The 16,682-nt window shown below is 32.1% G+C and overlaps 1 protein-coding gene across 2 annotated transcripts in view; it reads left to right on the top strand.

The window, feature by feature from the left end:
• Positions 1 to 460: 460 nt before the first annotated feature.
• Nup358 (nucleoporin 358) overlaps positions 461 to 16,682 on the top strand; it is a 106,347-nt gene continuing 90,125 nt past the window's right edge. For both annotated transcript variants that reach the window (XM_089094462.1, XM_089094461.1), the window contains exons 1-3: positions 461 to 560; positions 13,707 to 13,929; positions 16,424 to 16,585. In XM_089094462.1, the coding sequence (XP_088950588.1) occupies positions 489 to 560; positions 13,707 to 13,929; positions 16,424 to 16,585 (457 nt within the window). In that variant the 5' untranslated portion in view covers positions 461 to 488. The remainder of the gene's footprint in view (positions 561 to 13,706; positions 13,930 to 16,423; positions 16,586 to 16,682) is intronic.

Raw genomic sequence — 16,682 nt, 5'->3', positions numbered from 1 at the left:
CCGCTTTTACAGTACGAACAGCAAAGTTAAAGAGCGCATTCCACATCAGTTTCTCACTGCTCGCCATCACCTCAAAGTTGCCAAACAGGTATCTCTAGCAAATAGGGAAGTGTCGGGACTCGCTCACCTATTCCCCACAGTTTAAGGCTAAACTAATACCGGTAATCCTGCATTTTCCAGGGTTAGCAGGTGTAACTTATTCGACAACTAATCCATACCGTTCAAAGTAGTGGTCCTACTAGCCACTGACGTCATTTACATCATGAAACGCTAAGGATAAGCAATCGTGCTAGTCGGATAAGTAATCTTCAAATGCTCGAACGCACTACAATAGTTTTGCGTCTGTGGTGACATAAGCACTATTTCACAGACAGCTTTGCCCTTTTAGAATAGAGACATCTATAAAAAAGAAAGGAATTTGGTTCTTCCCTACACCATTTTCGTCATCTTATTTTTGAATTTGTACAGCAGTTTGGCTAACTGATAACATGAAGTTAAGGAAAAATGAAATAGATCAAGCTGTGGATTCTATTTTGGGGAAAGCTAAGGATGAAAATCAAGTAGTTTTTTTTGTTTAATAATATTGTTTTCTAATATAAATCCATTTTGTTTTTTGAATGCTGCCTGGGTAGGCTAGGGTCTTACCTACAAGGACCTTTTGGTAAATTTTTTGCAAATCATATTATTGACTTACAAATAAAGTGAACATACCACTCTATGCCTTTTTTATGCTCTTTCCAAATATAATAATCATTTTTGTCAGAAATGAATTTTATCCTCACCCCTATATACCAATTCAGGGTATATTGCCCATTTGGGGGGGGGGGTAAATTTTATTTGTGATTTAAATAGGAGGTAAGTTTAAACTTTACCCACACTCCCCTAATTTGCAAATATAGGCTATACACTGAATTGGTATATAGGCCTATAGGGGTACAGGTAAAATTCATTTCTGACAAAAATGATTATTAGGCTAGGCCTATATTTGGAAAGAACATAAAAAAGGCAGTAATTTTTATCAAATCATATTATTGACTCATGAATAAAGTGAATATACCACTCAATGCCTTTTATATCTCTTTATGAATATTATAGGCTAATCATTTTTGTTGGAAATGAATTTTTGCCCTTACCCCTATATATACCAATTCAGGTTATATATTTGCACATTAGGGGGGTTGGGGAAAGTTTTATCTTACCTCTCATTTACCTCAGGAATAAGATTCGCCCCCACCCCCTAATGTGCAAATATATACCTTGAATTGTTGTAAATGGGGTTGAGAGTGAAATTCATTTCTGACAATAAACATTACTACAATTGGAAAGAACCTAAGAACAAGCATTGAGTGGTATATTCACTTTATTTGTAATTGAATAATATGATTTTGTAAAAAATTACCAAAAAGGCATCAAGTGGTATGTTTCTCTTATTTGTAAATCAAGAATAGCCTATGATTTGTAAAAAATTTACTGACCTCTTTAGAAAAACCAATTATTCTATTGGTTAAATTTTTTGTTATTCATATTATTGACTTACAAATAAAGTAAACATACCACTTGATGCCTTTTGTTATGCTCTTTCCAAATATAATAATCATTTTTGTTGGAAATGAATTTTACTCATACCAATACATACCAATTCAATGAATTGAAATACATACCAATTCAGGGTATGTATTTGAACATTAGGAGGGTGGGGGTAAATTTTATTTCTGATGTAAATGAAAGGTAAGTTTAATCTCCCCCCACCCTACCCCCCTAATTTGGGTCAATATCTACCAAATCATATTATTGAGTTAGGACTAAAGTGAATACACCATTCAATGCCTTTTTTTATGCTGATTACAAATATAATAATCATTTCTATCAGAAATGATTTTCAGCCCCCCCCCCCTCTATATCTGCTCAGTAAGAGTTAGGGTGGGTTTGGTTAGGTATAGCCTATATAGGGGGGGGCTGAAATTAATTTATGATAGAAATGCTTATTATATTTGTAATCAGCATAAAAAAAGGCATCAAATGGTGTATTCACTTTATTCCTAACTCAATAATATGATTTGGTAGATATTGATCCTAATTTGCAAATATATACCCTGAATTGGTATATATAGGGGTGGGGGTAAAATTCATTTCTGACTAAAATGATTATTATATCTGGAAATAGCATAAAAAAGGCATTGATTGGTATGTTTACTTTATTCATATGTCAATAATATGAAGACCTTAAATTGCAGCTAGGAGCAATCTAAGGATTTCACCTTGTAGAGCTCTGGAATGATGATTAATTTTATGCAAGAATCACTGGTGACCAGGTGCTGCTCCATCTTCGATAGCATCCCAATTGAATTTACATTCTTTAGAAGACCACTCAGCATCTAGCCTTTAAAAACATCAATGGATTCACCAGTAGCAGTTTCATTAGATAATTTGTTCTAATTGTTGACAATACATGTTGAGAAGAATTGAGTACAGACTCTAGATGTTGTAGACTGCTTGAAAAGTTTCAGTTGATGACCTCTAGTTCTAGAATTGGTGCTAACAGCAGGGAATAATACTGGGAGAATAATTAGCCCTCATTAACTTAAAGGCTTAAATGGCATCCCCTCTATTTCTCCTGTATACAAGTATAGGGAGATTCAACTTTGATAGTCTTACAGGATAGGAAAGCTCTTGATGCCAGATGTCACTTTAGTGGCATGTCTCTGGGCATCTTCAAGAACTTTTATATCTTTTTTAAAATATGGAGAGGCAAGTGACATTCCTACTTCAAGCTTAGGATGCAGAAGTCCCTTATAAAGAAGACTGATGACTTTAGAGGAACGAGTGGAGATGGTATGCTTAATCAAACCCAAGGTTGAACTAGCCCCAGCAGCAGATCTCTTAGCATGTGTGCTGAATTTTAATTTGTTGTCAATAGTGACACCAAGATATTGATCATTATTAACAGAGGAGAGTGGGTGGCCTAAGAAAAAATAAGAGCAGCATGGATTCTGTTTGCCAAAGTGAATGATATGGCACTTGGCAACATTGAATTCAAGAAGCCAGGCTTCAGCCCAGTGACCCAGCAGATGAAGATTATTTTGTAGCAAGGCATGGTCTTCACAGGACAAAGCTGGTCCAAAAAGCTTCAGGTCATCTGCATAAAGAGTTGAATTACTACTGATAATGAAAGGAGCATCATTAATAAAAATATTATATAATGTAGGACCCAAGACACTTCCCTGAGGAACTCTACTCAGAACAAATGTTGAGGAAGAAAGAATACAATCTCAAAAGTCATCAAACACCTGAACACATTGGTTTTGCAAGTAAAGAAAATCAAGGATCCAAAGCAGGGATTTCTCTTCAAGCTTAACTGCACACAATTTAATTGCAAGTTAATTGTGACACACTTTGTCAAAAGCTTTAGAAGTCAAGCAAAATCATGTCAGCAGGAATCCTAATATCAAGCAACTTGGTGATGTGATCATATGATTCAAGGAAATTGGTGTCAACAGATCTTCCAGAACAAAAGCCATGTTGTGAAGTGTGTAAAACATTATTTGCTTCAAGGTGGTTAACAGCTGCTGATGTCATGCTGATGGGTCTGTAATTTTCAGCAAGGTCCTTTCTACCTTTTTTAAAAATAGGAATAATATATGCAGTTTTCCAATCCTGAGGAAGTCTAGAAAGATTTAATGATAATTTGAACAGCAGGGAAAGAGGTTGACACATGACTGTATGGCATTCTTGTAGGATATGTGGGTGAATGCCATCTGGGCCAGCAGATTTATTCAGTTTGAGGGATGTCAGTTCCTTTAGAACCAAAGTATCTGTAATCAAAATTGGTTCCATATTATATGATACATCATATAAGGGAGGTGTAGGATATACAATACTGGGGTTGGACAAATAAAACAGAAGAGAAATATTGATTGAAAATTTCAACTTTCAGTTCAGGATCAGCAACTGATTTACTATCATGCAGGATATCAGGGATTGTGTGTCTGCTGCTGCATTTTTGAGTGGCATAATGCCAGAAAGATTTAGTTTTAACCTTAACTTCCTCTGCCAGTTTTTCCTCAACCCATCTCTTCAACACCTTTATTTGGTTTGTTGTTTGATTACAAAAGGATTTGAAGACTAGATAATTTTCTGTGGTCTTATTTTTTCTATAATGGTTCCATGCTCTGTGTTTTCTATTGATTAGCTTACTAAGTTTAGTAGTCAAAAAGGGTAAACTCTTTGCCTGTTTTACCTGAAAAATTCTGGTGGATGACTTTTCAACATTTAGAATTTCCATTTTTACATTTGACCAACTCTCCTCAATATCATCAGCAATAAGCTTTTTCCAGTTGACTTTGGCAAGTTGTTCAGAAACTATTTTTTAGTTAACACACATTTGTTGCTTTGAGGAAGGCTGATTGGTAGGTAGACATAACTCTGAAATAATTAGTTCTCTGAAATAAAGGTCAGGGTTACTGAGTAAAACCAGATCAAGAATGTTGGAGACTTGCCCTTCCTGAAACAAGTTGGTTGTGAAATTGACAGAGGGAATTATCAGAGAGGGCAGACAAAAAAGGAGAACCTCTATTACAAAAACCAGATCCATCAATCCATTGGATTTCAGGAAGACTAAAGGCCCCCATAAGGACAAGATCATAGCTGGCAAAATTGGTCAACATGGCGGCCAAATTTGATTCCAAGTCCATAACACATGAAGCACTGGGGCTTCTATAAAGAACACCCACTACAATTGAAGTTCTTTGATTGTGTAATTTAATCCACACAGACTCAATTCCATCAGTATTCAGAGAATTGAACTATATGAGACTAACATTTAGTCCATCTCTTATATAAAGGCACACTCCTCGGTGGCAGAGTGGGGAATTCAGATTAGAAAATAGTTGGTAATCATCAATTTTGATTTCATCAAGAGTTAAAACTGACAAGGTATTTTTTGGTGAAACTTATTTCATATGAAAAGAGAGTTCAGAAAGCTTATTAGGGAGGCTATCAACATTGGAGCTAAGGAATCTCATCCCCTGAGAGGTAGGAATCAGCAAGGATGCAGGAACTAAAGGACTGGTAAGGTTATTGGATACAACACTATGAAACAACAAGGAAGAAACATCAGTTAAACAAGTTGTTGTTGAAGAAACAAGAGAAGTGTCAGCATAAGAAAGGAAACTATTATTAGTGTGTTCACTACTACACTATTGAGAGACAGAATTAGGTGATGCAAGTCCATAAACATTTAAACAATTATTAGAGGTAGAAGGAGGCATGTACATTAGCAGTCATTGGAGTGGTCTGAATAACAAAAAATTTACCCTATTTTGATGTATACATCCTTTTATTGTTTCAGTTTCATTCACATATTAGCTGACTTTCTTCTGACTTGATTCTACAAATGTAACTTTATTGCTTTATATTTAGGCTACTATTTAAATCACAAATATTAAATAAATTTTTTCTTTCAAATTGCTTGTCAAAACAGAGAGCACATATTCAATTGATGCTGACAAATTATTGGTGAAAATTTGTCCAAGAAGATGTAGTTCATGTTACTGCCCTCACATTGCATCATGCTATAAGGCCTGTTCTTTTGCACTAAGATCTTACATCTTTCTGCAAAGATTTCCATTCTTTTAACTCATCTTTGTTCTAAGAGCTTACAGCTCACTGGTGTTAGCAAAAAGTGTTAAAGATTCCATCTTTCTACCATTTAGAACAATGATGAGAGAACTTTGATGATATAATCATCATTGTTCTTAGACTGCTGATCAGAACAGAATGATGATGCTATAAGATGCAAGATCTTAGTGCTAAGATTTCACTTTTAAGCATTCTTTGTCAAAAGATATAAGATCTTAGCACAAGATGAGTAAAAGAACTGCCTTATAGTAAAATAGGGCTGGTCTAAAAAGCCATTGCTATTTTTCCAGAATGCCAAAGAAAAGTGGTCTTTCCCAAAAAGAGGTCTTTTACCCTACTCTACTGAAGGAATAACAATGGATCCCATATTTTATTCTCCTTTTTAATATAATAGTAATTATCCAGAATTATGTGAAACTGAAGTTTTTCCTTCTATGTTGACTGAAAAGCAAGCCTGAAAAAGACAAATATCAAATATTATTCAAATGCTTATGAATATTTTTTTTCAAATAGTTTATCTTACTTAAGCAAAACTGAAGTTTTTCTCTTCGACGTTGACTAAAAGGGAACCTGAAAAAGACAAATATTAAATATTAGTTGTATACTTAAAGAACAGTTTTTTGAACTTAAAGAACCACATTGACTCAAAATGGAACCTGCAAAAAAGATAAATATTGATATTAGTTATATGCTTAAGGAAGGGGACCTGCAAAAAATAATATCTTATTAGTCATAGACTTAAGCACATTTTTTATCAAATAATTTATAACTTACTTGCATGAAACTGAAAGTGTTTTTTTCCATGTTTACTCAAAAGAGAACCTGAAAAAGGTATTTTTCAAATATTAATCATAGGCTTAAGCACACTTTTTTTTATCAAATATTTTATAACTTACTTATGTGAAACTAAGGTTTGTTTCTGCCTTCCATGTTGACTCAAAATGGAACCTGAAAAAGATGAATGTTAAATATTAGTCATATGCTTATGAAAAACTTTCTCAAATAATTTATAATTTACCGAGTAAAATCAAAGTTTTTTTCTTCCATGTTGTCTCAAAAGAGAACCTGAAAAATAGAAACATCTATTATTAGTTGTATGCTTATAACTATCATGTGTGAAACTGAAGTATTTTCTTCCATGTTGACTCAAAAGGGGAACCTGAAAAAGACAAATATCAGATATTAGTCATATGTTTAAAGCAATTGTTTTCAAATAATTTATAGCTTACTTATATGAAACTGAAGCTTCTTCCTCCATGTTGACACAAAAGGGAACTTAAGAAAGACAATTATCGTATATTAGTATTAGGCTTAAGCATTATTTTTTCAGATAATTTATAACTTACTTGCAATGAACTGAAGTTGTTCTCTTCCATGTTGACTTAAAAGAGAACCTGAAAAAGACCATTTTAAAATATTAGTCATAGGCTTCAGTACGTAATTTTCAAATAATTTATAACTTACATGAAAATGCAGTTTTTTTCTTCCATGTTGACTCAAAGGGGAGCCTTAAAAAGACAGATATTAGCCATATTCTTAAGCACAGTCTTTTTTCCAATAATTCATAACTTACTTGCATGAAACTCAAGTTTTTTTTTCTTCCTTGTTGACTCAAAAGGGAACCTGAAAAAGACCATTATCAAATATTAGTTATAGGCTTCAGTACATTTTTTTTTGAATAATTTATAACTTACTTACATGAAACTGAACATTGATATTTAAAAGATAAATATCAATATTAGTCTTCTGCTTAAGAATAATTTTCTCCTATAATTTTTAACTACCTTATGTGAAACTGGATTTTTTTTTCTTCCATGTTGACTCAAGAGAACCTGAAAAAAAGAAACGTCTATTATTAGTCATATGCTTATAACTATTGTGTGTGAAACTGAAGTTTTTTTCTTCCATGTTTACTGAAAAGTGAACTTGAAAAAAGAAAAATATCAGATATTTGTCATATGTTTATGAAAAATTGTTTTTCAAATAATTTATAGCTTACATGAAACTAAAGTTTTTCTTCAATGTTGACATAAAAGGGAAGATAAAAATGACAATAATCAAATGTTAGTAATAGGCTTAAGCACATTTTTTCAGATAATTTATAACTTTCTTGCATGAAACTGAAGGGTTTTTTTCTTCTTTTTTGACTAAAAAGGGAACCTGAAAAAGACTATTATCAAATATTGGTCATAGGCTTAAGTACATTTTTTCAAATAATATATAACTTACTTACATGAAACTGAAGTTTTTTTTTCTTCCATGTTGACTCAAAATGAAATCTGAAAAATATAAATATCAATATTAGTTTTATGCTTAAGAATAACTTTCTCAATTAATTAGTAAATTCCTTATGTGAAACTTAATTTTTTTTTTTTTATTTCATGTTGATTTAACAGAAAACCTGAAAAATACTATCTATTATTAGTCAAAGGCTTAAGCACATTTTTTTCAGATAATTTATAACTTTCCTGCACGAAAGTGGTTTTTTTCTTCCTTATTGACTCAAAAAGGAACCTGAAAAAGACCATTGTCAAATATTAGTCATAGGCTTAAGTACATTTTTTTCAAACAATTTATAACTTACTTACATGAAACTGAAGTTTTTTTTTCGATGTTGATTCAACATAGAACCTAAAAATAATAGTATCTATTATTAGTCATAGACTTAAGCACATTTTTTTCTCAAAACGGGGGTTGTTCTCTTCCATGTTGACTCAAAAGAGAACATGAAAACACAATTATCGAATATTAGTCATAGGCTTAAGCATTTTTTTTAGATAATTAGCAGTTTTTTCATGTTGACTCAAAGGGGAGCCTTAAAATATATAATTTATAACTTACTTGCATGAGTTTGAAAGTGCTTTCTTCTGTGTTGACTCAAAAGAGAACCTGAAAACTCAAAAGAGAATTTAATATATGGATTTTTTTGAAGATGTTTTTTTTTTAAGAAAAGAGTAGGTGACATTAAATAAATTATGAGATATTGTTAAAGAAAATTTGAAAGTCACCGAGAGGAGAGGAGGTGGGAATTTAAAAAAAAAAAAAAAAAAAAAAAAAAAAGAGAACCTGAAAAAGATAATTATCAAATGTTAGTCATAGACCTAAGCATAATTCTATCAGATAGTTTGCAGTTTTTTCTTCCATATTGACTCAAAGTCATAGGCCTAAGTTTATTTTTTTCTCAGATAATTTGCAGTTTTTTCTTCCATGTTGACTCAAAGGGGAGCCTTAAAATGTATAATTTATAACTTACTTGCATGAAACTGAAAGTGCTTTCTTCTGTGTTGACTCAAAAGAGAACCTGAAAAAGATAATTATCAAATGTTAGTCATAGACCTAAGCATAATTCTATCAGATAATTTGCTGTTTTTTCAGCAATTATTTTTTGAAAAATTTATAGTTTGCTTGAATGAAACTGAAGTATTTTTCTTCGATAATGGCTAAAAAGTGAACCTGAAAAAGATGGTTTTCAAACATTAGTTATAAGCTTGAGCACATTTTTTTTCAAATAATTTGTAATTTACTTAATTGAAACTTAAGTTTTTTTCATCCAATTTAACTCAAAATGGAACCTGAAAAATATAAATGTCAAATCCTTAAGAATAACTTTCTAAAATGATTTATAACTTATTTACACGGAACTGAATTTTTTTTTCATGTTGATTCAAAGAAGAACCTGAAAAAGAGAAGATATATTATTCCTCATATGCTTAAGAATTGTTTCTTTTAATTAATTTGTAACTTACTTATATGGAACTGAGTTTTTTTTTCTTCCATTTTTACTCAAAATGAAACATGATGAAGATAAAATTTAAATATTATTCTTATGCTTAAGAACAGCATTCTCAAATAAGTTATTACTCACTTATGTGAGACTGAAGTTTTTTTTTTCTTCCCTGTTGACCCAAGGGGAACCTGAAAAAGAGAAATATCTGTTATTATTCGTACACTTAGGAATTTTTTTCCAAATATTTATAACTGTCTTACATGAACCTGAAAGTTTTTTCCATGTGGACTCAAAATGAAACCTGTAAAAGATAAATATCAAATATTAGTCATATGCTTGAGAATAACTTTTTCAAATAATTTATAATTTACTCGAGACTGACATTTTTTTATCTTCCATGTTGACTGAAAATGGAACCGGAAAAAGAGAAATATCTAATACTAATCATATATTTAAGAATAAATTTCTCAAATAATTTAGAACTTATTTATATCAAACTGATTTTTTTTTCTTCCATATTGGCTCAAAATCGAACCTGAAAAAATAAATATCGCCTATTAGTCATATGCTTAAAAACATAAAAAAATAGTTATATGTTACTTATGTGAAACTTAAGTTTTTTTCTTCTATGTTGACTCAAAAGGGAATCTGAAAAAAGACAAATACTTGTATTTAGTATTAGTTGCTTAAGAACAATTTTTTTTCAAATAGTTTGTGACTTACTTAAATGAAACTGGAGTTTTTTTTCCATATTGACTCAAGGGAACATGAAAAATACAAATGTCAAATATGATTTATAGGCTATCTATTATTAGTCATACGCTTAAGAAATTTTTTTCAAGCATTTATAACTGACTTACATTAAACTGAAGTTTTTTTTATTGCCTGTTGGCTCAAAATGGAACCTAAAAAAGATAAATATCAAATATTAGTCATATGCTTAAGAATAACTTTTTCAAATAATTTATAAATTACATGAAACAGAAGTTCGATTTTTTTTTTTCAAATAATATATATTTTACGTGAAACTGAAGTTTTTTTTTTATTACACGTTGACTCGAAAGGGAACCTGAAAAAGACAATTATCAAATATTAGTTATAGGCTATCTATTATTAGTCATACACTTAAGAATTTTTTTTCAAATATTTATAACTGACTTAAATAAAACTGGAGTTTTTTTTCTTCCCTGATGACTCAAAATGGAATCTGAAAAAGATAAATATGAAGTGTTAGTCATATGCTTAAGAATAACTTTTCATATAATTTATAACATTATTACATGAAACTTATAATCAGCGTGATCCCATTATTGTGGGTGTCCTGGTTGAAGCTGGTGTTGTTAAAATTGGGACGCCTCTGTGTGTACTGTCAAAGGACTTTCTTCAAATAGGGGTCGTTGCTACTATTGAAAAAAAAAGAAAGAAAAACCAGTGGAAATGGCCAAAAAAGGAGAAGAAATTTGTATAAAAATTGAGAACGTGAGTGACGACACACCTAAAATGATTGGTAGACATTTTGATGAAAAGATGTCATTACGTCAACAATTAGTAGGCAATCCATTGATGTCTGCAAGGAATATTTTAGAGATGACCTTACAAAAGAAGACTGGCAGTTCATGATTAAGTTAAAATGATTATTTGGGATTCTCTGAGCTTCATGATGTGTCTTTAAATAGGTTTAAGAGATGACTTAACAAAGCCTGTCTGGCGGTTAGTGAGGAATTGAAGGAATTGTTCGGGTTTCTCTGAATCCTCGAAAAAAAGAATATGATGACATAAAAAGAAGACAAGATCTTGCCACAATGCCAACACAAGGTTCAGTTAGAAACATTCCTTAGCGAAAATAAGATAATAACGATTGATAGCCAGCAGAGAGTGAAAGCTAGCGTTCCTCAAGGGTCAGTTTTGGGACCTCTTTTATTTTTTATTTGTATCAATGGTATTTACCAGTGCAATGAAGGTATAATGATTTCGGATAAAGTGGATCGCGGTTCCAGAACTATAATTCCTAGTTTTGCTGATGATACACATTTTACAGTTGCTGCGAGGACGGAAAGTGAACTTCAACTTGTTCTGAAAAAGGGAATGGAACAAATAGAAAACTGGATGAGAGTTAATATACTTAAATTAAACCATAAGAAAAGTCAATTTGGGATTTACGGGAGAAGCGTAAATTACTACCCCTGGATTGAGAAACTAGAACTTGATGGGAATGCTTATAAGGAAGCTAAAGCGTACTTTCCCAAGACCGGTTCTCAGAATGGTTTATTTCTCCCTTATTCATCTGTATTTGATTTATTGTATATTGGGTTGATCTTCAACTTTTGTGGGTCATCTATAGCAGATTATAGTTTTACAGAATAAAGCTGTAAGAGTACTTACTGGAGATGATAAGCGTTCCACGGTTAGAGCAATGTATGCTGAATTGAGATTGATGAATTGAAAATTAGTAGGGGTGGTATAGACGCTTATTGGTGATTTTTATATGATAGGTTTTTTTTTGTTTTGCTTAAAATATGTTATTAGCAAACTAAAATTTGCTTTAACCTTAGGTTTCTTTTGGGTCCTTCCCCCCAACCTTGAGTTCTTGTCTATAAAAACATTGTTGTTGTTTTTACTAGTGTACATGCAACCCATATGAGATAAGCACTGTTCTGTCATTCTATTATCTACATACAATAAATCACCAGTACCATTGTTCCTGGAGGAAAGCTGTTTTACACTCACTCTAGTAATTACCCCCAGACTTGGAATTCATTGTTTATGTGGAAAAACTTTCTGACAGAGAGAAAAGAACAAGTTTGATGCTTGATGTTACCATTTTAAGCTCTTCAGAGAAATAAGTTAGTTCTAAGACGTTTTTGTTAAAGGATACGTTTTAATCTTTGCCAATTCAAAGCTAGTACTGCCAAAGCTATTCTTTTGTCTCTTTTCATATATATTCGAATGAAAGTACATGTGAAAATATATGTATTTTCATGTATATCCAAATAAATTTTTTTCAGTTGGTAAGACAGTTTTGTATTTCCGAAAAACTCCTGTTATTACTAAGTTTGAATGTGAAAATAAGTAGCTAGGTGTCAAAAATGCACTTTGAGTGTAAAACTGAAACTCAGCCTTTTACTTGCGGCATGTATATCATCTTTTGAAAACCATTTAACTTTCAGATACCCTATCTGTTAATAATATAAATTTTTCATTTTTTTTAAGAATCTAGAGGAACAGATATACATTTTTTCTTGCTAAAATTCTCCATGGTAATTTTTAAAATCTAGTATACAGTTCATTGATTTGGGTCTGATGAAATGCTACTGCAACTCCTTGGGGATTGCAGGGACTTGTATCCTGGTGATGGCTCAAGAATACTGGTAAGTCTGCCAGATATTCTAACAGACACGTGGAACGTCATCTTGTTCTTTTTCATTTGGATACTACAGGTTGTAATATGCTGTTTAACTGATGTTTCAAACCTACTATCTTTTCTTTTAGAGCTTTTATCTTTTCTGAATAGTATATATTTTAGTTACAGCTATAAAGCTCTTACAAGGTTTTTATTACACAAGCTTTTTGTATTCTATTGTAGAATTTGTTTTATATGGAATCTGGTTTTGCTCATATGACAAGAGATGTCGAAATGATTGGTGTGTACTATAAGCCCCATTTTCAGTTAGATTTTTACCAATTCTGGGATTTAGCACTAATTTGAGCTAATCAGAAAATTCCATGAAAAATCTGACTGGCTCAGATTAGTGCCAACTCAACCTGGGTGTTAGTAAGATGTAATTGTGACTTGACCTTTAGTAAGTGGATTGGTTCAACGCATGGGCGCCCATAAGGGGGCAGGAGTGAGCGCCAACCCCCTCCTAGCTGACTGATTTTGCCTTATTTTTATATTTTGTTTTAAGATTTCTATTATATAGCAAGTGCCAATTATACATGGTAAGCCCCCCCCCCTGGAATTCAGCTTATGCGCGCCCATGGTTCAACATTGGCCTTTTTTGCCATGTTTTTTTTTTCTAAATACAGATGTTATTCTACACAGGACTGACGCTTCTATGCCTCTTGGAATGGCTACATGGGAATATAGTTCGCTATACAGGGAATTTAATGCACTGCTGTTGTAGCAGTAAGTACTAGGTTTGGTAACATACAAGTTAAAATAGAACGCAATATAAATGAATAGTTTTTAAGTTCAAGTATATTAATTTTTTGGGGGTGAATTTGGAGTGAATTAGTAAGCTTGTATCTGGCCATATTTAAACTCTGAGCAGTTAGTTATTTACCATATTAAGCTTAACCAACTTGATATATTTAATTTTCCCTCTTTTTGTTTAATTTGCAGAAGAGAGATGCGTATTTGAGACTATCAAAGTTGTACTTCCAAGTTAGTGACATGGACAGCTCAAAGAAGTACTGTTTAATGTATATGAATGGGAAAGAAACTGTACAAGGTTTAGTTCAAATGGCTCAAATAGCAGCTGCACAAGGAAGGAGGGAAGATGCGCTTGAAAAGTATATTAAGTGTTTCCACTTGGATCCCACGAAGAAGGAAATCATTGTAAAAGGTTACTTTCAAATTTGTTTGTTGTGTATTACAATACTTGTCAACAGGGAGGAACAAGGGGAGTCCTTATAAGGACTATCTAAGGACCTCCTCCTTTGAGGTAAATACTAGAATCATCTAAAGAATGTTGGCCTAAAAGTGCATTTTTACTGGTTTTTCAAAAAATAAAAATTATTGTGTGCAACTGTGGCTTATTACCAGACCATTAGCCATTTGTCGTCAAATGGATTGACCAAGTTTAAATAATTATAACTTTAGATTGTTTTTCTTCTAACAAATATTTTGTTTGTTTTGCTGTTTTTTGATTGTCTTGTATTTTTCGATTTTCCATATCACAAGTTTTCTATTCTTCAAATTTATTGCAGTTCTCCAAAATTTTGAAAAGTTCTAGAATAAGGAATACAACTTCATATGTTCAAAATGGCTTATTTAATATGTATCTAATAAATTTTTGAAAGGGATAATCGTTTTTCTTCTTCGGTTTAAAGTTTAAATTGTAATCTGATGAGAATCAATAAAGTTTAAATTTTAACTTCAAAAGTTTAAAATAAATCGTCATCTGATGAGAATCAATGAAGGTTAAACTGTAGACTTTATTAATTCTCATCAGATTACTATCTATTTTTTTCATGAGAATACTCATATGGGAAGCAAAAACTGGTAATAAAGAATAATTATAAAAGTAGAAACAGTCAGTTGTTTGGCAGTATCAAAATTTTGTACATTAATTAAAAAGGGAGCTGAAATTTATTTTGGTTTGTCTACAAAAATACTATTTAGGAAAATAGCTCTATTTTACCTTCAAACATTACTAACGATAGAGAAATTGCTCCTATCTTGCAAGGGTGCAAGATAGGAATTTGTCTCCTCCAATTCTTCAGTATATCTGAATGCAAAATCGTTTCTGATTGCACGCAGAAATCTGAAATCAAATTATCTCTGTATATCAACTCAAAGTAAATTCTGACTGGCTCTACTATTTGAGATGCAGGATCTGCTACACTGCGGCGACAGTTTTGTTGACAGCAGCCGTGAAGAGTAAGATCTTTAGGACCAAGCATAGAAGAGAATTGCCTCTTATTCCAGGCAATCTAACGGTCAATTGTCAATGTCAATGGTCAATGTCAATTTTAAATTATTGGTCAACATGCCTGAGACTCTAGGCAGGCATGCCTTTCCAAAAACTAACCTGACAAGTATGTGTCCAATAAGAGAGTCATACTTTCTCCCGCCATTTACCCGTGCCGCGGCCATTTAAACATTTGCCTCTCAATTACTTGGACTATCTGTCTTGGCTTGTCTCTTTCTACAATTAGCCATGTCTTGATGCAACCTACTACAAAATACTTGATAACTTCACAGATAACGCTTCTGTGTGTGAAAGGAGCCAAGTATTGCAATGTCTTTAAAGTTGCTACTAGCAGATCATCATCCTGGTTTTTCAGCACTATGTGTGGTTTAAGGTCGTGGCAGGAATAATGTTAAACCTCTCAACTTTCCCTACAATAAACTTCAACATGTTGTTAGTGCATATTAATCCAGTAAGGTTCGAATCATTCATTGACTGGGACACTATTGGTGATCACTTCTGGATTTTGTCTTACATAAGCTGACTGCATTGCACTGAATCAGCCTATACAAAAACTAATAAGTTAATTCAAGTAACTGAAAAGAAAGGGTGAGCAAAAATAAACATCTGTTATTAGTTTATGTTGTAAAAAAGACATAAAAAAGTATAAATTCAACGCTGTAAAGTTAAAAAAAAATTTATTTGAAGCCCAAGAATTTGTTACTCTGCTTTGAAAGACTAAAAGAGTGATACCTATGGAAGTATTTTATTGAATACGTTGCGAGATTGGGTGGACTCAAAAACCACGTCAAAGAGGAAACTAGTTGCACAGTGGCTATGGTTGAAAATTTGCATATGTGTATGTGTTTTGATGTGGAGCCAATGGGTTTTTGTGGCCAGAACCCTGACTTAACTTTGAGGGCCTGCCCATAATGATAATGATTCTATGGAGTAGTCCTTTAAGGATATGTAGAAATGAAGGAACAAAGCTGCTAAATGATCTGTAAATATTACCTTTCAATAATTTATTTCTTTGACAAGTGATATTGATAAACAATGGCGCACAAATTATTTTTTGGGGGCAAGTTGAGGTTTTTTTTGGTATTTTCATTGAAAAATGGCTTTTTTGTAAATTCATCGAAAAAATTAGAAAATAGCGTCTTCCTTAGATTCTGAAAAATAACATTTTTGAAAATACTTGCTTTTCTTTAGATATTACTACCAATGCGACTATCGGTTTTCTAGTCACTGATAAATCTGTTTTGCTGGTACAAAACTGAAAAAATGGAATGATTGTAGCTATTTACTATTAGCTATCAAATTATTGCTATTTACTACTATTTTAAATATTTCGATTTTTGGAAGTTTAATTTTCAATAGAAAAAATGTTTATTTATTATTGATATCTTTTATTTATGTGTTTCAGTCATAGAGCTACTGAATCAGTTGCCATTAGATCGTGAAAAGGCAAGTTATTGGCTGGAAAAGGCGGAACCTATATATTCTAGAAATGTTGCAATTAAATCGCTTAGAGAGAGGCTTGCGTCTACATCTGGACAGGATGCGCTCAAGGAAAATTTTTTGAAAGGTTTTTCTATTATTTACTTGTTTATTTGTTTTTTGAAACAACATGATAGCATTGTCATTTTTCATTTTCTGAAGATCAAAGCATCAATATTATGTTC

This window comes from Artemia sp. Qi Xiang Cuo, chromosome 9 (assembly GCF_049724085.1).
Source record: "Artemia sp. Qi Xiang Cuo chromosome 9, ASM4972408v1, whole genome shotgun sequence".
Lineage (NCBI taxonomy): Eukaryota > Metazoa > Arthropoda > Branchiopoda > Anostraca > Artemiidae > Artemia > Artemia sp. Qi Xiang Cuo.
This window is presented reverse-complemented; position numbering and strand designations above follow the sequence as displayed.